General features: G+C 40.8%; 1 protein-coding gene across 1 annotated transcript in view; it reads left to right on the forward strand.

The window, feature by feature from the left end:
- The first annotated feature begins 1,135 nt into the window (after positions 1-1,135).
- Positions 1,136-23,824, forward strand: part of SAG (S-antigen visual arrestin) — a 44,801-nt gene continuing 22,112 nt past the window's right edge. The window contains exons 1-7 of the mRNA XM_088458201.1: positions 1,136-1,210; positions 3,508-3,592; positions 17,688-17,748; positions 18,430-18,474; positions 20,034-20,227; positions 20,418-20,477; positions 23,530-23,597. Of these exons, the coding sequence (XP_088314327.1) occupies positions 3,533-3,592; positions 17,688-17,748; positions 18,430-18,474; positions 20,034-20,227; positions 20,418-20,477; positions 23,530-23,597 (488 nt within the window). The 5' untranslated portion in view covers positions 1,136-1,210; positions 3,508-3,532. The remainder of the gene's footprint in view (positions 1,211-3,507; positions 3,593-17,687; positions 17,749-18,429; positions 18,475-20,033; positions 20,228-20,417; positions 20,478-23,529; positions 23,598-23,824) is intronic.

The following is a 23,824-nucleotide window of genomic DNA, read 5'->3' on the forward strand; positions in this document are numbered from 1 at the left end:
ATTTCAATCTCCCGTGTAACATTATTTATAGTTCTATTTAGAGTATATTACCAATACTGATTTTCAATTTGCAGGTGTGTAAATATTACCGTCTCTCTTGGGAGAGGTATGATATGTTGATGACAGAGGATTAGAGTAACTAATACAGTGGTTCCCAAACTAGGTGCCGTCGCCACAGGTTACTTGCAAGGGTGCCACGGGTTGGTGGTCCAGAACCAAATGAAAAAAATGATGGTCAATGCGATAGGCCAATTGCTCCCAAACTTGGTGCCATGGCACCCTGGGGTGCCTCAGGACACTTGCAGGGGCGCCTCGGGTTGGTAGTCCAGTACCAAATACAATTATATTTAGTCAGTGTGATAGGCAAAACCAGTAATGACTGACATTCAAAAAATATGTGTACAAAAAGAAACGCAGCCCTGTCAACCATCTCATAACTGAACCCAAGGGTGACAAATAAGTACAATTTACTTATTTTTTGCTGAATTTCTCAATAAAAAACTTCTGTCCCAGGGGTGCCGTGGAAAAAATACTGATACACTAGGACGCCGTGATTCGAAAAAGTTTGGGAACCACTGTGATAGGCAAATCCAGTGCAATCATAAAATATATGGACAAACAGAGCACACCCTGAACCCTGTCCACCATCACATTACTGAATCTAAGAAAGACAGGTAAGCATATTTAATTAATTTAAAAAAAATTGCTAAATTTCTCAATAAAAACCTTTTGACTGAAGGATGCCGTGAAAAAATGCTGATAATCTAAGGTGCCGAGATTCAAGAAAGTTTGGAAGCTACTGACCCAATGTACACCTGAGTATTAGTCTTTTGTTGTTTGTCAACAGGTGGAGTGTATTCGAGAGGTCACCCATGCTAAGACACTTCAACATCAAGCTTTTCAGCTTGACCTCTTTGCTCACCCCTTATAGATGTAGTAGGAACATTTAATGGGCAGTAATTTCCATGGTATTTCTCTCTCCACAATCCTATGTCCTACAACCTCCTGTTAATGCTCCTTGCTGCTGAATCAGATACTTCTGGCTCATCTCCTAATCCTGCTTCCTTCACACCTACAATTGGAGGATTAATGGGATGTTGCCTCCCCCCCACTCTCCTGCTGATGCTACATATTGTGCAGCAGACACTTGTAAATCAGAGTGTATAACTGCTATTGCCGAGAGCCTGGACCTTTCTCATCTGTCTGCATAGTAAGAGACTACCAATACCTCACTGAGATTACTGTAATAGGCATCTCTGCAGCCTCACAGATTTGTGTGTTTAGTCTACACAGTATAATCGCTGGAAATGTTTTACTTTTGCAAATTATTATTATAATTTTTAATAATAATAATATTCATAATAATCTTATTATCTGTTTGATTTTGATCATATTTATACTGACTAGTTATTTTAATTTGTTCTATTATAGTTGTAGTTTTACTGTATAAACATGATGTATATATACAGTGAGAGAGAGAAGAGAGAGAGAGATTTTTAAATTGTTGAAAGATAAATGCAAACTCCAGCACGATATGGTTAGCAGAACAATCATCAGCGATATGACTAACAATAGTCCAGAGGCGCAGAGCTTTTGTTTGTTTGGTTGCTGGGTAACGCACATCTCTTACGGGGTATTTCAGAGTGTATTGGTATTTATTTGATACATTAGGCTAATATTTCATTATCCAACTGTCTTTGGGGGGAAACATTTTTTCAAATACAAAAAAAAAAATTTTTTTGTCTCTTCACTCTATAGAATCATATATTTGTTTTTGTAAATGTCAACTTCAAAAATATGAATGACTTTGAAATAACATTTTTTTTATTTCCTCAACTTTTTATGGTATTAATCTGATTTCTAACAGTCGTGTTACTAGGAATTTGTGCATTGAACTATTATTAATAGTTTTATATACTGAGAGATAAAAGATGGCTTTCTACATCATATGGAACTAACACACAGTAGTACAGGCTATTGCTAATACGTCTACTACTCTGTACTATAAATACCAATACAGACAATGCTGTTAGTTCAGTATAGTAACAAATCACAATATCTTCAAAGATTCTTCAAGGTTATATGGAACAATCCTTCATAAGTTAACAGAAATTATTTAATACCTTATCAATATTTTAAAATGTTTAAAGTTCTGCATTTATTCTAAGTTTTATTATAAGTTTGATAACTGGTGTACCAATACATACTTGGTTTGCCAGGAGCACTATATACAGCAATCTCTTTTTATTTAATTGGTGTCTCTGTATCATATAGTGGATATAATGATCATTAGCTAAATAAATCATTAAACTAGTTACCGGTACTTACATCTTACTGCAGTGTTATAGACACACTCCACGTGGCACAGGAATTAGGCCATTTTATTTTCTATTGTTATTGTCTTCTTTTCTTGTATATTTTGTTTATATAACAGTTGACACAGTTGCTAAATCTAAATCTTTAATCATTGTATCTTTAATCTGCTTAGTACATTCTAGATACACAACTCTTTTGGCTATGTTTTCCATAAATTAATAAGATTATCTTTATTGATGCTTATGAATGATGCCCATGCATATGTTTTAACAATGTAAAAAAAATGCAAAGATACCTGGGGTACCTCATCATTATTAAACCACAACAGCCAAATGGACTGTAACTGTATATTAATCTGTGGCTGACAACTGTTTCGTGGCACTCAAAATTACAAACATTCTTGTTCTTTTTCCCTTAATCATTGTTTTAAATGCTGCCTTTTAGCGCCAATATACTGTATATATCTATATATATATATATATATATATCTATATATCTATATATATATATATATATATATATATATATACCCACACACACACACATACTCCAGTGGCACTCTGGGCTTACTCGCAAATAACCTACTGTACTTTAGTACAAAATACAACATTTCAGTATAATTAATTAACAAACTTTCATCAGGGAAGAAAAAGAAAATGGGAATGGCAGTAGAAGAGTTATTATAAATATTTTAAACAGTAGAAACCGTTGCCTCAGAAACCGTACCATGCATATAGTATAAGCTTCATAGAGATTTCATCAAGCTGTGACTGCATCTTTATACATTATAGTTTCTAACACTATATATACATAATATCGGTATTACGCATTGAATAGTGATTTGGACTTCCATGTGTATCAAATTTCTTAGAATAGTTTTTAACCCAAACTACTTATTTAATAAAATCAAAATTAGCGAGAATAGGAGCAGCACCTTTAGACTGGACAATTTGCAAGTCATATGAGTATCCCTGAGCAGTGATGTAATCAGTTCAGTATTCATTGACCTTTATAAGGAATCACTAGTATCTGCTAAAGATATTTGAAGTCACCTTGCTTGCCCCAAGATGTTGGCTTGTACCTCAACATGGTCAAGGTATTGGTGTTTTCTAATATCCTTTTCACTTACAACAGTGTATATAGAAAAAAAATAGTTTTGCATAACATTTAAAAACATCTGTCTCCCTCGAGGTCTCTGTGATTGACACCCAGCGGCATGAGTGCAGATAAGAAATCCCGACATGTCATCTACAAGAAAACCTCCCGTGACAAGGCGGTGAGCAAATGTCTTAGTTGAAATGTTTTGTGTAGAGCAAATGCTTAATTCCTAGATGGGGGTTTCATATGATTGATATTGGTCCACAACAAACTAATAATAATAATATTAATAATAATAGTATAAAACAGCAATGAATATAAATACACATGTTAATAATAATAATAATAATAATAATAATAATAATAATAATAATGTTATAAAAGTGCAATGAATATAAATGTAATGGTATATAATTAATAATGATAATAATAATAATAATAATACTAATAATAATAATAATAATAATAATAATAATAATAAAAATAGTAATAATGTATAAAATAAGCTGCACAAAATAAAAACACCACACTTTTAACCTCCTTTACATTAATCCATGTTGACCAGTTTACAATGTTTATACAATAGCATCTAATATATTGTATAAGATATTCGTATATAACCATGCTGTATACGAGGAGAGACACTGAGGCAAGTGGCATTGTACGTACTGTTTATATGAAGCCCCATGTAAAAGAGCCACTCTCCCGCTGAGGTCCAATAAAATTTAAGCTTGAGCCCACTGGACAGCACTGAGAGGAGCGTTATGACATATAGGATTAAAAGCTGGAAAGAGATAAATAAAAGAAAGGTTAGGACAGGGCTTATGGTCGGTACACACCTGACAGATATATCTGCAGATGAACGGACCCGGCGGCCAATGGGCGGGTCAGGGCCATGTCCTGACCCCCTCCCCGCAGCTGCCGCTGTGTGTGTATGGGTGGTCTGCAGACCGCCCGTACACACTTGCCGATGGACAGATATGTCTGCAGACCGCTCGTACACACTTGCCGATGGACAGATATGTCTGCAGACATATCTGTCCATCGGCTGTGCAGCACAGCCAATGCGATATGTCTGTGAATGACGCAGTTCACAGACATATCGTGTGAACACACTTGCCAACGGGCAGCAGATATATTGGCCGATCGATTGATCGGCCAATATATCTGTCAGTGTGTACCCAGCTTAAGAAACAAAGGAAAGAGAAGGGAAAGATTGAGCATGGAGGATTGGGTGCTCCAACCAATCAGCTCTTAATTCCTAATAAGAATATCACTCGTTGATAAGAAATAGGAAGACAATGGTGACAGTGGAGGATGACAGCAGATGAAAATGGTCAGGTAAAAGATAACAAGAATGAGAATAAAAGCAGCAGAGACTTACAGAGGTAGAAGGATAAAGGTGGTCTGATGGGATACACAGTCCCCTCTCACAGTGGAGAGATAATGGAAACGAAAACAGAGATTAAAGCCACATTAACTAAATCAAAGGGAGAGCATAGATACATTAACATAGGGGCAGTCAGGGGCAGATTGGGATGGAAAACCAACCCGGGTAATTTCTGCAGCAGCCCTAAATGAGAGGAGATGGAGTCTGTGAAGGGAGCAGGATCTGATGACAAGTGTAGGTGAGACAGTAAGAAATGTCAGAGAGAGATGGGGGGACGGAGAGAAACAAATGAGAGAGACAGAAAAATAGAGATGAAAGCTGTTTTTTTCTTCATAATTTATCAATGTACAATCCCATCTCCTCTATATATTAATAAAAATGCCACATATCAGTGTGTGCTGGGGGCTATTTTTAATTCAATAATTTTTTATTGAAATTTGTTAACATACATACAAAACAAAAACAGAATATACAGCAATTAAGAAGGATTAAATTATGGGTGAGCGGGTTCGGATTTCTGAAATCCAAACCCCCCCGAGCCCCCCCGATCCAAGTCGTATCCGAGTCAGGCTCGACTTTTCCTGCCTGACTCGGATCTGAAATCGAGGCAAAACGTCATCATCCCGCCTTCCGGATCTTGCGGGTTTTGAATTCTATAAAAAGTACCCACGTCGGCGCCATTTTCTCACTCGGCGGTGGACAGTGAAGAGGGAGGGTGGGAGTTAGAGCTGGCTGGGCTGTGTAGTGTAGTGTTCTGCTGTGCTACTGTTGTCCATAGGGGCTGTGTCCACTCCTCCAAAGTCCATAGGGGCAGGCTGGGCTGTGCTGTCCAGTTTGTTGTCCATAGGGGCTGTGTCCACTGCTCCAAAGTCCATAGGGGCTGGCTGGGCTGTGTTGTGCAGTTTGTTGTCCATAGGGGCTGGCTGGGCTGTGTTGTGCAGTCAGTTGTCCATAGGGGCTGTGTCCACTCCAAAGTCGATAGGGGCTGGCTGGGCTGTGTTGTGCAGTGTCCCAGTCCTAAAGGGGTGCTGTAGTGTTGTCCAGGAGGTGCTCTGTCCATCAGGGGTGCTCCCCACAAGTGAAAAAAAAAGTAGTGCCAAGCGTGCACCTGTGTCTTAAGTAAAGGGCCAGCTGGCTCATCCGTTAAAGGGTGCTGTAACCCCCAAAGTGCACTCCAAAAAATATATATTTTTTTCTGTGTTTGTGAATTGTGTGCGCAGTAGATACATGTAGCCGCACGTGCATCAACAAAGTACCGCCAAGTGTGCGCCTGTGTCATAAGTAAAGGGCCGGCTGGCTCGTCCATTAAAGGGTGCTGTAACCCCCAAAGTGCACTCCAAACAAAAAATTTTTTTTTCTGTGTTTGTGAATTGTGTGCACTGTACGTGCATCCTCAAAGCAGCAGCACCAAGCATGCGTCTGTCTGTTAAAGGGTGGTGTAACCCCCAAAGTGCACTCCAATAAAAATAAAACATTTTTTTCCGTGTTTGTGAATTGTGTGCACTGTACGTGCATCCTCAAAGCAGCAGCACCAAGCGTGCGTCTGTCCGTTAAAGGGTGGTGTAACCCCCAAAGTGCACTCCAACAAAAATAAAACATTTTTTCAATGTTTGTGAATTGTGTGCACTGTACGTGCATCCTCAAGGCAGCAGCGCCAAGCGTGCGTCTGTCTGTTAAAGGGTGGTGTAACCCCCACAGTGCACTCCAACAAAAATAAAACATTTTCTTCAGTGTTTGTGAATTGTGTGTGCACTGTACGTGCATCTTCAATGCAGCAGCACCAAGCGTGCGTTTGTCTGTTAAAGGGTGGTGTAACCCCCAATGTGCGCTCCAAAAAAATAAACATTTCTTTTTTTTCTGTGTTTGTGTGCGAAATGTATGCGCAGTAGCCGCACGTGCATCAACAAAGGAGCTGTGCCAAGTGTGCACCTGTGTCTCATAAGTCTGTTAAAGGGTGGTGTAACCCACAAAGTGCGCTCCACAAAAAATAAAAAATTCTTCTTTTTTTCTGTCTTTGTGAATTGTGTGCACTGTAGCTGCACGTGCATCAACAAAGGAGCAGCGCCAAGCGTGCGCCTGTGTCCCATAAGTCTGTTAAAGGGTGGTGTAACCCCCAAAGTGCGCTCCACAAAAAATAAACACTTCTTCATTTTTTTCTGTGTTTGTGTGCAAAATGTATGCGCAGTAGCCGCACGTGCATCAACAAAGGAGCAGCGCCAAGCGTGCGCCTGTGTCCCATAAGTCTGTTAAAGGGTGATGTAACCCCCAAAGTGCGCTCCACAAAAAATAAAAAGGGCCCAAGGACAATTCCATCGTGCACCTCTTTTTTTGTACTGTTTGGGGCCTAGTTTTTAAAACTGCCATATTGTCTGCCACTGCAGTGTCACTCCTAGATGGGCCACGTGTTTGTGCCACCCACTCGTGTCGCTTAGCATAGTCATCCAGCTACCTTGGTGCAACCTTTTGTACTAAAAACAATATTGTGAGGTGTTCAGAATAGACTGGAAATGAGTGGAAATTAATGTTAATAATAGCATAGGAGCAGAAAAACCCACAAATTCTGTGATTTTAGCTGTTTTTATGCTTTTTTTCAAAAAAATACAGATCCAAAACACAAAACCCAGAACCCAAAACACGGAAGGGTGGTTATGGCAAAACCAATCCAGATCCAAAACACGAAGAAAGATCCAGATCCAAAACCAAAACACAAAACACGAAAAGTGGCCGGTGCACACCCCTAGATTAAATATGGAAAATAAATATAGCATACAATGAGCAAGTGTGTAATATTGCACATAATAGTATATTATGGTATAGAATAACAAGATATATGGAATACTATATTTAGAACAAAAGGGACTCGAAGGCGCCATTTGAGCACATAAATCCGGAGATAAGAGAAATACAGTATTCAAAATAAAGTAATACATTCAACCTGCCGCAACTAGCTTAAACATAAAATTACATATCAAAATACAGAGTAAGATCAAAATAATAAAACATCCACATCTACCCAAATATCAAAATAAAACCTATATCCCTAAAAAATAAAAATAATTATTAAAACAACCCCTTTCCTGGACCCCGCACCCTGTATAACCTAACCCCAACTCAGGCATACTTGGATCCCTAAATATCCCCCAAACACACTAAGCTACCCTAACTACCATACCCTAACTACCTAACCCCCCCTCATCCAGAAATACAGGATAACAGAAACTCATGTATCTGATGAGAGCAATAAACTAATGACCCTAAGATAGGTTCTGCCCAGCACATTTTAAAGGAATGGTGTTTCTTCCATATAAAATACATAGGGCTATATTTAATACAATCTGCATATTGAATGCAGATTGTAGTGTGATATTACCGAGTGAATTCGCATTGCGAATTCAGGCAATATCACAGGGATTTACTACAAATCCCTTACAGGGACAGAGCTTGCGATAAAGCTCTGTCCCTGCAAATCCCCTTCGGAGCATTATTATGGTATTTTCGCAAACAATACCGTGATTAAGTGCCCGCGCATGCGCCGACCGGTCGCCGCTGCTACCCCCCCTGGCGCTAAGCCCCGCCCCACCCGGCGCGAAGCCACGCCCCCATGATCACGGATCCCCCGCGACCCCCCTCTCCCTTAATTACACTTACCTGCATGCTCCGGGCCTCCGGTGATGTTCTCCATTCCTCCGGTCAGGTGATCTCCAATACTGCACTGGGGCCCAATCACCTGATGACTGGGCAGCAGTGCCCTATGGGAGACCAGCTGACCGGAGGGGAGTCATCACTGGAGGCCCGATCACCGGTCCCTGGAGTCAGGTAAGTAAAATTTTTTTTTTACTATTTTTTTTTCTTTTTTTCACAGTAATCAGCTTGTGGTCTGTTTAGACCACACAGCTGATTATTGGGACCGACTCCCGGCTCTGCTCTCCCCGTTAGAGCAGAGTAGGAGGCCAGTAACCAGGGGGAGACCCTGGAAAATGCCACCTCCAGGTGGCGTTATTATCACAGGGATTTCCCCGATATTTTTTCACATTTTATTTTTAGTAACTCTGGTCGGATCACATTTCCCATTACAATTATGGGAAATGCGATCTGCTTTACTAAAAATAAGTGATACTTAGGGGTTGGAGTAGAATTTTACGAATTCTACTAAAATTGCCCTGTAATAACTATAGGTGATACTAAAATAATGTGAAAAGGGTGTGAAAACACCCTTTTTCACTTTATTTTAGTCAAAATAATGTTAATAAATAGAGCCCATAGCAATATACTTTTATATATGAAAACCAAATTAGCAGAGTAATTAAGTAATTCAAACAACTGGATAAATAATAATAAACAAAAATAAAATATCCAAAGACCTTAGAGCAAAATATTAGGTTTCAAAATATTAATCTTAATCTGGCCAGGCCTCAGCCTCTTGTAGGATTATATAAATAGTCCCATCCCCATCTCCCCAAGAACACACTATGGAGCATGGAAGCAATAAATACTGTAAACTTCCTACCAGCGGAGAGTAGATAAAAAGGGTAATGAAGTACTGCAAGGATAAGTCCCGGAACTTTAACTTGTCTGTTGGAAGTGAAGAACTTATCTCTGTAAAAACCTCATCAAATTTGAAACATCCATAAGATGAAAGGGCATCAGAATCAGAGGTAAACACAGACCTCGGACAGGATATATCCAAATGTTGCACTGTTGCAGTAGACATGCGGACAGCAGCTGCAGAACTCACAGACACGATCATCATATCCTCAAGCTTGGTAAGCAGCCTCACAGTAAAGGCATTAGTAGCCTGGATAATTTGCTGCATAGAGTTAGCCATCTTTGAAGTACGTAGCTACCGGTGTAGTAGTCTCAGCAAGACAGGATAACCTGAGCAGCAGCCAGGAGGGAAATCAGTGGCAAGGTGATGGTGGCTAGCACACCACCAGAGCTTACCAGCACACAGCCACAAGGAGGTCAACAGCTGGGGAGGTACAGTATTAGACAGCAGGTATAAAGGAGAAATCCCAGGAGAAATCCTCAGATGACCGCTGAAGTTGGGAACAACAGTGCAGATCAGCCGCAGCAGCAGAGATGTTGGTGCAGAGGGAGACTCTCAGCCACCGCCCAAGAAGACAGGATGGCTGAAGTCCGCTTCCAATATTCCCCAACCAATACAGACAAGAGCCGGCAGGAGACACACACTGGATCTTGCAGGACACAGTCAGGCACCAGGATAGAGTCCACAGGTAAGTATAATAACAGAAGTCAGCCCAGGGAGCTGGAGACAGGAAAAACAGGCCCCAGTGAGAGAGGACCTGGCTGCTGCAAACTCCTGGAAATAAACTGGGAAACACTGCTTGCAAACTTCCACCTCGGAGCCCAGTTAGTCTGGAGAAGCTAACACACTGAAATATCCAGATTGGGGGAGAAAGAACCAGAAAAAAACAAGATAATTGAAGGATATATGCAAGAGAGCTGGCAAAATGCTTCTTTCTCCTAGCTACTCCAGGCCACGCCCCTGTGCTGGGGGCTATTTAATTCCCCCTCATTTTCCTGTATACTGCCTTCACCTTGATATAATAATAATACCACATATCAGTGTGTGCTGGGAGCTTTGTTAATCCTCCTAATATATCGCTGTACGATCTCTGCTACTCTATATAATAACAATACCACATAGCAGTGTGCGCTGGGAGCTGTGTTCCCCCCCCCATATATCACTGTACAGTCCCCTCTTCCCTACATATTAATAACAATACCACATATCAGTTTGCTGGGAGCTATGTTATTTCCCCTCATATATCATTGTATGGTGCCTTCTCCCCTATATAATAATAATACCATATATCAGTGTGTGCTGGGTGCTGTGTTATTCCCCCTCATATATCATTGTTTGGTCCCCTCTCTCCTATATAATAATACCACCACATATCAGTGTGCTGGGAGCTGTGTTATCCCCCCTCATATATCACTGTACTGTTCCCTCTCCCCTATATAATAATACATACTTGCCTACCCTCCCGAATTAGTCGGGAGCCTCCCGAAAATCAGGTGCCACTCCCGACCTCCCAGGAAGGCAGGCAATCCTCCCGGCTGCCGCCCACCCCTCCTGTCCCCCCGCAATAAGCCCTGCAACCCCTGCAGCGGGGGGTCGGTGACGCGATTTGCATCATTTTGTCTTTGCACACCGCTTCACAATGCCTATATTATCGGCATTGTGTAGCAGGGCGGGGCCAAACTGATGTGAACGTGTGGCCCCACCCCTATCACACCCACAAGTGCCTGTCTCACCTGCCGGGCTACTACCTCTTGTTCTGGCCACCCCCCCGTCCTGCCGATCTGGCTGCTCCCTCCCGGAAGGAGCAGCCAGAATGTCGGCAGGTATGTAATAATACCACATATCATTGTTTGCTGGGGGCTGTGTTATCTCTCATCATATATATTTTCATGGTCCCCTCTCCCCTGTATAATACCACATACAGTCAGGTGCATAAATATTGGGACATTGACATAATTTTCATATTTTGGCCTCTATTCACCACCACAATGGCTTTGAAATGAAACAAACAAGATGTACTTTAACTGCAGACTTTCAGATTTAATTTGAGGGTAATTACATCCAAATCAGGTGAACGGTGTAGGAATTACAACGGTTTCTATATGTGCCTCCCACTATATAAGGGGCCAAAAGTAATGGGACTATCAACTCAAAAGCTATTTCATGGATAGGTGTGGGCTATTCCCTCGTTATTTCATTATCAATTAAGCAGGTAAAAGGTCTGGAGTTGATTCTAGGTGTGACATTTGCATTTGGAATCAGTTGCTGTCGACTCTCAATATGAGATCCAAAGAGCTGTCACTATCAGTGAAGCAAGCCATAATTAGGCTGATAAATCAAAACAAACCCATCACAGAGATAGCAACAACATTAGGTGTGGCCAAATCAACTGTTTGGAACATTCTTAAAAAGAAAGAACGCACTGGAGAGCTCAGCAACACCAAAAGACCCGGAAGACCACGGAAAACAACTGTGGTGGATGACATAAGAATTATTTCCCTGGTGAAGAAAAACCCCTTCATAACAGTTGGCCAAACCAAGAACACTCTCCAGGAGGTAGGTGTATATGTGTCAAAGTCAACAATCAAGAGAAGACTTCACAAGAGTGAATATAGATGGTTCACCACAAGATGTAAACCATTGGTGAGCCACAAAAACAGGAAGACCAGATTAGAGTTTGCCAAACAACATCTAAAAAAGCCATTACAGTTCTGGAACAACATCCTCTGGACAGATGAGACAAAGATCAACTTGTACCAGAGTGATGGGAAGAGAAGAGTATGGAGAAGGAAAGGAACTGCTCATGATTCAAAACATCCCACCTCATCAGTGAAGCATGGTGGTGGTAGTGTCAGGCGTGGGCATGTATGGCTGCCAATGGAACTGGTTCCCTTGTATTTATTGATGATGTGACTGCTGACAAAAGCAGCAGAATGAATTCTGAAGTGTTTCGGGCAATATTATATGCTCATATTCAGTCAAATGCTTCAGAACTCATTGGACGGCGCTTCACAGTGCAGATGGACAATGACCCGAAGCATACTGCAAAAGCAACCAAAGAGGTTTTTAAGGCTAAAAAGTGAAAAGTAACCTGAATCCGATTGAGCATGCATTTCACTTGATGAAGACAAAACTGAAGGGGAAAATGCCCCAAGAACAAGCAGGAACTGAAGACATTTGCAGTAGAGGCCTGGCAGAGCATCACCAGGGATGAAACCCAGCGTCTGGTGATGTCTATGCGTTCCAGGCTTCAGGCTGTAATTGCCTGCAAAGGATTTGCAACAAAGTATTGAAAAGTGAAAGTCAGATTTAGAATTGTTTAGTTTGTCCCATTACTTTTGGCCCCTTAAAAAGTGGGAGGCACATATAGAAACCGTTGTAATTCCTACACCGTTCACCTGATTTGGATGTAATTACCCTCAAATTAAATCTGAAAGTCTGCAGTTAAAGCACATCTTGTTTGTTTCATTTCAAAGCCATTGTGGTGGTGAATAGAAGCCAAAATATGAAAATTCTGTCAATGTCCCAATATTTATGCACCTGACTGTATCTGTGTGCTGGGAGCTGTATTATTCCCCCTCATATGTCACTCTATAGTCCCCTCTCCCCTATATAATAATACCACATATCAGGCTGCTGGCAGCTGTGTTATTCCCCTTCATATGTCACTGTACTGTTCCCTCTCCCCTATATAATAACAATGTCACATAGTAGTTTGCTGGAAGCTGTGTTATTCCCCTCATATGTCACTGTACTGTTCCCTCTCCCCTATATATTAACAATGTCACATAGCAGTGTGCTGGAAGCTGTGTCATTCCCCCTCATATGTCACTGTACTGTTGCCCCTCCCCTATATAATAACAATGTCACATATCAGTGTGTGCCGGCAGCTGTGTTCAGCCCCCCTGAGGGTCACTTACCAGCCTTTTTCCAATGCTGGTCTCACTGCTCCCAAAGTCACATCGTGGCCTTGGTGAAAGAGGAGTGGTGCCTGCTTCCTTTTGCACTTTCAGGAACCACCAGTGAGACACTCCTCCGCATCTCCACCACCGTGTTTTCCGATCGAAGAGCAGGAGCGCCATGTTCAGCCAGTGACGATGCTCATGCTGTGCTGTCTAATAAGAGGAGACCACACTGGAGTGAGACACCTGAAGTAACTGCAAGACAGTGTTACTGGCAGCCTTGAGAGACTGAGCTGCCTCTGCACAGCCCAGCCGCCTGACATCTCCGGCTTTCTCCACCGCCGCTTCTTACATGTGCGGCAACAGCAGTGAAGGCCCTGAAGGGGCTGCTAATGAGAGAGATGTCCGGCCCAGCGGGAAGTACCCCGGTTTCCCAGCGGCCCAATCCGCAGTGAGAACCAGCCTCTGCATAGAGGGTGTCACCACCGGCAGAGGCTGAATCTATATAAATGATAACTTACATCACTGTAGGACCCTCTAAATGGATCCATTATATTGGGTCACAAGACTTCAGACTGACCTATTTTAGGCACCCATACCAGATTCAGTTAACGTATATAGTACAAAAACTGTAAGCTTAACAGTGTATCATAACTTAAACTGCACATACAGTAGATTTCACCCTTAGACCCAGATTCATCAACAAGTGATATTCTTGTTATACTAATCTTTAATAGTGCTTCAACCAATGAGCTCCTAATCCCTAACAAGAATATAACTCGTTGATAAATCTGGGCCTTAATGTTAACACCACAATCCAAATCCTTGCCACACTAATAACTACTAACAACTAACTCTCAGCAAGACTAATAGATTATAGAAACTGGAAAAAAACAATTCCAAAGTTACAGTCTAGATTTTCTCAGAATCATGAAGTCTCACTATACAAATCAACTCCCAGTCAACAGACTTTTCTAGGTAACATCCATTAATATAGGATTGCAATAGGGACTAGTGTTCTACTGGGCTTAATTAGTAAGAGTAATAATTTTTCATAATCAGTATTAGTTATCATTGTGATTTATACTTTATATAATTCCTTACCTTATATGTCCCTAATTAAAATCATCCCTTAAAAATGTAAAAAGAAAAAGAAAAAAATGATTGGTATCCTCTGCTGATTGGGGATTTCACTTCTCTGTATTAGGATTGGCAGCATCCACTGTTAGAAGCCCAGAAGAGACCATTGCCACCGACAGTCACCCAACCAGAGTAACAGAATAATTAGCAGGGGCAAGCACAGGATCTCTATAGGAATACCAACTTTATCCTATTATTATTTGCTATATTCTAATTATTATTATTATTATTATTATTATTATTATTATTATTAACATTGGGGAAAATATACAAGTTCCACACAAGGAAGCAAACCAGAAATACTAGGAAGCAGGCCAGAAATCAGGGGGTAGTGAGAGAGCTTACATTCTATTAGGAAGAGGGCACAGCTAAAACAAGAGGAGCTAATGAGGCACAGAGTGGTGATTGGGACGGTTGTCAGGGTGCTTTAGTGTGGATAGTACAACTGGGAGTAGGGTATATGTGAGGGTGCGTTAGTGTGGGTAGTACAGGTGGCAGTAGGGTAGATGTAAGGGTGAAATAGTATGAGTAGTATAGGTGAGAGTAGGGTAGGTGTGAGTGAGCATTAGTGCGGGTAGTACAGGTGGCAGTAGGGTAGATGTAAGGGTGCAATAGTATGAGTAGTATAGGTGGGAGTAGGGAAGGTGTGAGTGAGCATTAGTGTGGGTAGTACAGGTGACAGTAGGGTAGATGTAATGGAGTAGGTAGTATATGTGGAAGTAGGGTAGTTGAGAGGGACCATTAGTGTGGGTAATACAGGTGGGGGTAGGGTATGTGTGAGGAAGCATTAGTGTGGGTAGTACAGGAGGCAGTAGGGTAGGTGTGAGGGTGCATTAGTGTGGGCAGTACAGTTGGCAGTAGGGTAGATGTAAGGGTGAAATAGTATGAGTAGTATAGGTGGGAGTAGGGAAGGTGTTAGTGAGCATTAGTGTGGGTAGTACAGGTGACAGTAGGGTAGATGTAAAGGAGTAGGTAGTATATGTGGAAGTAGGGTAGTTGAGAGGGAGCATTAGTGTGGGTAATACAGGTAGGGGTAGGGTATGTGTGAGGAAGCATTAGTGTGGGTAGTACAGGAGGCAGTAGGGTAGGTGTAAGGGTGCATTAGCATTGGTAGTATAGGTGGGAGTAGGTATGAGGGAGTATTAATGTGGATTGTGTAGGTTGGAGTTGGGAAGGTGTGAGGGGGCATTATTGTGGGTTGTATAGATTGGAGTAGGGTAGGTGTGAGTAGACATTAGTGTGGGTAGTATAGGAAAGAGTAGGGTCAGTGTGAGAGTGTATTATTGTGTGTAGTACAGGTGGGAGCAAGTTAGGTGTGAAGGGGTGTTATTGAAGGTAATATAGGTGGGAGTAGGATAGGTATGAGAGGGCATTAGGGTGGGTAGTATAAGTGTAAGTAAAGTAGATGTGAGGGGGCATTAGTTTGGGTAATACAGATAGGAATATGGTATGTGCAAGGTAGCATTATTGTGGGTAGTACAGGTAGGAGTAATGTGGTTGTGAGAGCACAGTAGTGTTGGCAGTATAGGTGTGAATAGGGTAGGTGTACAGTACATTAGTGTTGGTAGTATAGGTGTGAGTAGGGTGCATTAGTATGAGTAGTCTAGGTGGAAGTAGGGTAGGTGTCAGGGAACATTTGTGTGAGAAGTATAGGTGTGAGTAGGGCAGGTGTGTCGGTGCATTAGTGTGTGCAGTACTGATGGAAGCAGTGGCATCAGTAGGGGGTGCGGGACGCACTGGGTGACTCCATATGAGAGGGTGACACCAAAATAGCAGAACTGCACTGCTATCCCTTGGATGGTGTCACCAAGCAGCAATGCAGCAGCACTGATGGATGATGCATGCATGTGCACTTCATCCATATTCCCATGTCTCCGGATAGGCTGGGTGCTTCCCAGCAGCTTCCAAAATTCTGGACAAGCCACCAGCATGATAGGAACAGGGACATGACCTCCAGTCATGCCCCCAAAATTGCCCATGTCAGTGGGCTTTGCCTCGCAGACACAATGTCAAACCCCCCCTTTGCGTGTCAACACATTCGGCACACCGAGATGTTGGTAAGTACCACACCAGTGTCCCCAAACCCGGTGATGCTTCTGGATGGGAGTAGGGTAGGTGTGAGGGAGCATTAGTTTGGGTAGTACAGATGGGGGTAGGGTAAATGTGAGGGGGCATTAGTTTGGGTAGTACAGATGGGAGTAGGGTAGGTGTGAGGGGGCATTAGTGTGGGTAGTACAGATGGGAGTAGGGTAGGTGTGAGGGGGCATTAGTGTGGGTAGTATATGTGGGAGTGGGTTTGACGTGAGGGTGCATTATTGTGAGTGTGGACAGTATAGGTTAGTAAGGTAGGTCTGAGGGTACAGTAGTGTGAGTAATACAGGTGGAAGTATGGTAGGGGTATGGGTGCATTAATGTAGGTAGTAGATGGAAAGTATATAAATAAATAATAATAAGATATATAAATAAATAATAAAGAGTTGGGTTTTCAGGGAGCATTAAAGATCTGAAGAAGCCATAGGAAGAATGATCGAGCTTGGTAGGAAATTCCATAAGTGGCTAGTGACAAGTGAACACTCATATACTATCTATATGTATGGGACCTTTTATCTGGAAACCTGTTATGTAGAAAGTTCTGAAGACCATAGACAGAAAAATAAATTCCTCTCTTGTGAGTATGTTAAACCCACAGATGTGATCACCTAACGTATCTTCCTACAAACTGTGGTTTGAAACTAGAGATGTGCGAGCTCGGTTTAACTCGGATATGTTCGGATATCAAAAACGGCATCTTATTGGCTATCGGCTATTATGTGTTTTGAATAGCTAATAAAATAGATCCGAACTTGCGATAATTATGGCGAAAAGAACCGAGTAAAACCGAACCCGCTCATCTCTGTTTGAAAAGCAGTAAAAAAAGAATAGTTAGGAAGATGGATTACATTTTTATATGTTATTTAGTATATTTTATATATGGTGATTAAAAATTTGGTGTGTCCTAAGATAATTGATAACACACATGTATAAACACACACTGCAATTACTATAAACAATATTGTTAGCAAGCATAATATATCTGTTCTGATCTGGGAAAAGTCACAAAGAGGAATCAGTTCATGTTTACTGCTAGAAATAGTGTAACAGAAAAATAATGAGGATTTTCAATCTGTAACCACTTAGATTGTTTTGTAGTTAAGACAACTATTTTGTAATTTATAATTCCTGTTTATACATAGCTCCCATTTTGTTCTTGTCCATTCTGAATGCACTGTAATCATATGTATCTTTGTCTGAACAGGTGAGTGTATATCTGGGTAAAAGAGACTACGTTGATCACGTGGAATCCGTGGATCCAGTAGGTGAGTTTCTCAGTCACAGTTATAACAAAAGACAGGTATGTGGGAGACACAATTGTGTACACTGTATATGCAGGCAGCAGTCGTGTAATGTAATACTGGTGCTGCGTATTTACTATCCATTTATAGCATTTTAGCTTGTACTATACAGTTTACACAATTTTTCAATTATCTCTGCCATCCCGAAGAGTGACAATGTTTTGGGCACACTTTAATCTATTTGTACTTGAACTCTACTAGTACTTGTCTGCGTTAATACTTGACTAGGAAACGGCTATTGATTGACAAATCCTATTACCTTCTACTAGATGATGGGCTTCGGAAAAACAAAATGGCTGCCGTTCCATCCCTACCTTTTCTATGGTCTCTTAGTATACAAACCCATATACTACACTATCTTTATTTTTTCAGTCAAGTAACTAGAAAACCAGCCAATACTGCATATAAAAATATATTTGATTTGTGAAACCCAGATGGACAACAGAGAAAGAAGGTTGCCCACATTCACATCTCTGTGAGCAAAGGAACCAATAAGCAGCTATGGACATATATATTTTTAAATTCTATGATCTGTATAAAAATGTTGTGCTCTTTATTATTTTGTTACATGGTTTGCTGGCTTTTAGTCACTGTAGTATTTATGGCATGCTTGCTTATTGGATCATTATTACATTTATTCCTCAGATGGAGTTGTGTTTGTTGATCCTGATCTCCTTAAAGGAAAGAAAGGTGAGTAGTCACATTATTACAATAAATTGAAAACAAAAATTTAAAACCATACATAATAAAAATGTTTTATGGGTCCTTTTGTGATTCACTTGTCTGCATTATGTGATTTACCTTAGATCGGGTAGATAGGGAGATTTTTTCTAATTCTCACAACTACGTAGGAATCAGCATGGCCTGTTTGGTAGTTATAGAATGGTTGCTAAATTGCGAACATCGTCATTAAACAGCAATAACCTGATAATTCAGGTTTACTTTAACTAGACAGTCCTTGCCGGTGTTTGTGCAATAACAAGGAAGCAGCAACTGGATTTGGAACCAGAGATGCAAAACCATAATTGTCAGCTGTCCCTAATTTCTGGGACTATACCAAGTGTGAAACATTCAACTACTGAAATTTTTGTCAATGAATATGTGCACCTATTTATTGATCAACTGCACAGCATAATCATTTTTATTTTTGACATTAATATATATTCACTTTGTCTTAGATTTAATAGTTAATACTTATTGATGTGGATTATTTCAAGTTGAAAAAAAAAAATTAAATTAAAAATGTTCACCAAGGTCAGTCTAGAAAACACCAAAGATAATGGGTGTTGATGTAAAGGCTCCTCAAAAAAGTCATGAAAAAAAAACATGAAAGGAGAGTAGGAAAGAAGAGTGGAAAGGGGGACAAGAGGCAAGGGTGGACAAGTATAATCTATTTGGGAATTTGCCTCCTATTTCCTCTCAATTCTGGTTTAGTTCACTATCTAACTTAGTTTTTGGGTTGGATTGGTTCATGGGCATTGCAATGATAAGGGTAGATGTCTGGTGCTACCAGATTATTCAAATTTGAACATTCTTTAACAGACAATCTGTTCCAGAACTGCTAGTTATAATTGAGTATATAGGTCCCATCAGGATAAGAAACTGTTCTTAGGTATTCTCATTTAATAATAAAACGCCATCACAATGAAATGGAACCCATTGACCCCTAAGTCTGGGAAATTGATTGTCATTAAACCCATTATGATATTTGACCCCTTTTCACTTCCTCTCTTATATCTTTTTCATTTAGGGGTCTATGTACTAAGCCTTAGAGAGAGATAAAGTGGACGAAGAAAAAGTACCAACTCATCAGCTCCTAACTGTCATTTTTCAAACACAGCCTGTAAAGTGACAGTTAGGAGCTGATTGGTTGGTACTTTATCTCCGTCCACGTAATCACTCTCCAATGCTTAGTACATAGACCCCTTAACCTTTAAAATCAAATCAATCATATTATTGCAAATAGAAACAGAACAAATGCCCCACAATTTATTATTTTTTTTAGGATTTTCATGGTTTTCATGTTTTTCTTGTTCTTCCTTCTATGCATTTTTTGTATGCTATGTATATGGCTTTATTACTTGCATTTGCAAGTATATTTGATTTAAGCTTAACATTTTCATTGGAGCAGGGAGCTTAGACATTAATAATACTTTATTTAAAGACAATTGGAAAATATTTTTTTCTCTGCAGATCCTATCTGACCTCTACCCTATTTCTTCTGTTTCTGTTGTCCTTGCTGTTTGCAGTGTACGTCACTTTGACCTGTGCGTTCCGCTATGGTAACGAGGATATTGATGTAATCGGCCTGACCTTTCGCAAGGACCTCTATTTTGCACGAACTCAGGTTTATCCTCCTGTGGAAGATGTGAAATGCCTCACCAAAGTCCAGGAGCGGCTGATGAAGAAGTTGGGGAACAATGCGTATCCTTTCATGATGACGGTAATAACACATTTACTCAATTTATTTAGTTTTTTATGAAAAGAAAATCCACCACAAGCATCAACTATGTTTTTATTAAGTAGAAGCATTCATTGACATCACAGTGGTTTAGCTCAGTTAATTATGGCTTCTTATAGGTAATGGATACTCATTAAGAACAATTATATCTCTTTTGTTGTCTCTCTTACAGTTCCCGGATTACTTACCCTGCTCAGTGTGTCTTCAGCCAGCTCCAACAGATGTGGGCAAGGTGAGGTCGGGCTCTGTGTAGTTCAGAGTCATGAATAAAACAGCAGACTTGGCGAAACAAGCAGAGAGAAGCTAAGAGGCAGTGAAAGGGGTGGAAACATGGTGCAGATCTAGAGGCAGCTAACAGTAGAGACAGTAAAAGTTTTCAACATCACCCACAGAGACCCTGCTTACAGAAATAAACTCATGGGAAGGATTGAGCAAATAATTAGGTGCTGCCTTATGACACATAAGGTAGTGAAATAATACTATTAGCAGATACTGGGGTATGTGGCTGCTATAAGATATCTGTAATATAAGCCACAAATAATAAAGCAAAGATTGATGACTGGAAGTTCTGTGCAGCTGCTGGTGGTCTGGTAGGATTGCAATGATAAGACACAATGGAAGGTGACAACAGTAAAGCTGGCCACACACTAGACCAACTTACATCCAACCAGCCAACTTGTTGATTGGTTGGAATGAAAATCTGGTAAGGAATGGGAGTAAATGATGATCAGCAATTTGCTCCTAAATGCCAGAAAACAGATGAAAATGGTCGTTCAGACAAGTTTGTTACATGTTTGATCTAAACAATTTGTTCAAACAACAGTTTTTGTCCATTTTCCGGCATTTGGGAGCAAATTGATGATTGTCATTTGCTTTCATTCCTTACCAGATTTTCATTCCAACCAATCAACAAGTTGGCTGGTTGGATGTAAGTTGGTCTAGTGTGTGGCCAGCTTAAGGATGAACCAGTCATTTTTCTTCTGTAAAGACACAGCTGCTGGTGGCCATGCCTGTCCTTCTCCATTTATCATTAATGAACCCCCTTCCTCTGATTCTAAAGAAGGATTTAGTTTTTGTGCTGCCTGGGCATTCTTGTGGCTATCCGCCAGCTCAAAGCAAATGGATGCCCATTACACTGCACAACAATGAAAATGTTTCCGATGTGAAAATAGTTACTTCTAATTGATTTCAGCATGCAAAGAATGAATATGACATTTAAAACTCTCAGTTAGCTCTGAGTTCCGAGATATAACCCATTTATGATGATGTAGGGGTATTCCTAGTGAAGTGGGCAGAATGGAGAGAATCTTACCAGCAATCTGCGTTCTGCACAGAGGGGGCGGGGCCTAATGACCCAATTAAATGAATCAGTTATTTGTCCCCTCCCCTATTCAAATATATGCGATTTGCGGGATTACCCACACAAGATAACTGTGGTGCACTGAGTGACAAGCATAGTGAGCGATTCCACCAAGACATATCAACAATGGAACAGAGATATCAGGGTAGGTGAATCACTACTGTTGGACAGTGACACGAGATGCCCCAGAAGAGGAGTACAAGCGACAAGCAAAGAGAGAGCACCCCCATGAATAGGCCACTATATTAGATAGTACTTTCGTATGCTGTATGTTTGTTTCGTATGCTGTATGTTTGTTTCGTTTTGTGTTCTTATTTGTGATTGATTGAATTAAAACAACAGATTATTTTAAAATAGCTTTTCACTATGACTATATAACTAATGTACATACAGTATAGTGCAAGTAGTGTAGCTCAAAATATAGAGCTAGTAAAAACATTCTGAAATCATTTTAGCTTTTCTTGACCTCAAATTAGTAATGTATGGCTATTTTTAGAAAGGAAACAAATGAAAAGTATTAATTTGTTGTACAGTGTTATTTTGTTTGGCATCGCGCTTCCTATATGACACAGAGCCAGGATGGTATGCAGTCATACTGTATAGTCAGCATTCACTTACTTAACATTCATAATGTTGACACCCGAAGGTCAACAGTTAGGATGTCAACATGCTTAAAATGTCGAAATATAACATGGCACCATCTGGAAAATGTCTGTATGGACAGAATGTCATCGTATGAAATGATTACATAATGAAAATGCTGACATTAGGGTTAGGTTTCAGGTTGGGGATTAGGGTTAGGTTTAGGGATTAGGGTTAGGTCTAGTGGTTAGGGTTAGGGATACTGCAGAAATAAATTCTGACATTTCATCAGTGTTGACATGCTGAATATCAACATGGTGATTGTCAACATAATGACATGTTCTTTGTTGACATTATGACAAAGTCAACATTCTCATGTCAACATTATGTCTGTCGACATGATCACTGTCAATCTAATATATCAGACCCAGCCAGGATACTTGTGCAATAATCTGCATTTTTACACCTGCATGAAGATACAACTTTACACCTAGAAGAGTTGTTTGCATTCGGGCAGGACAGCACATGGGCAGGACAGCACATGGGCAGGACAGCACACGGGCAGGACAGCACACAGGCAGGACAGCACACAGACAGGACAGCACACGGGCAGGACAGCACAGGGGCCGGTCAGCACACAGGCAGGACAGCATACAGGCAGGACAGCACACGGGCAGGACAGCACACGGGCAGGACAGCACACGGGCCAGTCAGCACACATGCAGGACAGCACACAGGCAGGACAGCACACGGGCAGGACAGCACACAGGTAGGACAGCACACAGGCAGGACAGCACATGGGCCTGTCAGCACACAGGCAGGACAGCACACGGGCAGGACAGCACACGGGCAGGACAGCACACAGGCAGGACAGCACACGGGCAGGACAGCACACGGGCAGGACAGCATACGGGCCGGTCAGCACACAGTCAGGACAGCACACAGACAGGACAGCACACGGGCAGGACTGTGGGTACAAAACATCCCTTGCAATGTATGATCTTATTTATGCATATTCACCAACTATCCTTTATTCTTAGAGGCAGCACCAGTTTAAAATACTTGTCCCTATAAATGTCCCTATTTTTCAATATTTACGAATTGCATAATATAATTCCTCATTTTCTGTATGCTAGATGCAGTTCCATTTTCCTCTTTTGGGTTTTTCCAAGTTTTATGGAAGAGGAGTATTTAGAATGCAAAAAAAAATCATGGTATAATAATTTTCAGTAAACATGAAATAATGGGAATTGTAGTGGTCCAAGGTCCACCGAGACATTATCAGATGGGTTTTGTTGTATGTGTATAGTTAATATATTTCTGTCTAACTGCTTACTTTAAGGCATGCGGTGTGGATTTTGAGATTAAAGCGTTTTCTACAACCAACCTAGAAGACAGAATTCACAAGAAGTGAGTTGGCTGTTCAAAAATTGGGCATGCATACACATTTGCAAACACAAATCTATGGATTGTGAATTTTAAGTCTCCTTTAAAATCATGAGAATGTTCATATTTGGAATGTTATAGCATTGTGGTGAAATACTTTTTCTGACCATTGAACTGTAGTTAATGCATATATGGAATAAACATCCCTAAGGACATATATTAGCTGCATGAAAACATGAGAAACTTCTGTA

The sequence above is a fragment of the Taudactylus pleione genome, unplaced genomic scaffold, assembly GCF_031769625.1.
Source record: "Taudactylus pleione unplaced genomic scaffold, aTauple2 ptg000815l, whole genome shotgun sequence".
In the NCBI taxonomy this organism is placed as follows: domain Eukaryota; kingdom Metazoa; phylum Chordata; class Amphibia; order Anura; family Myobatrachidae; genus Taudactylus; species Taudactylus pleione.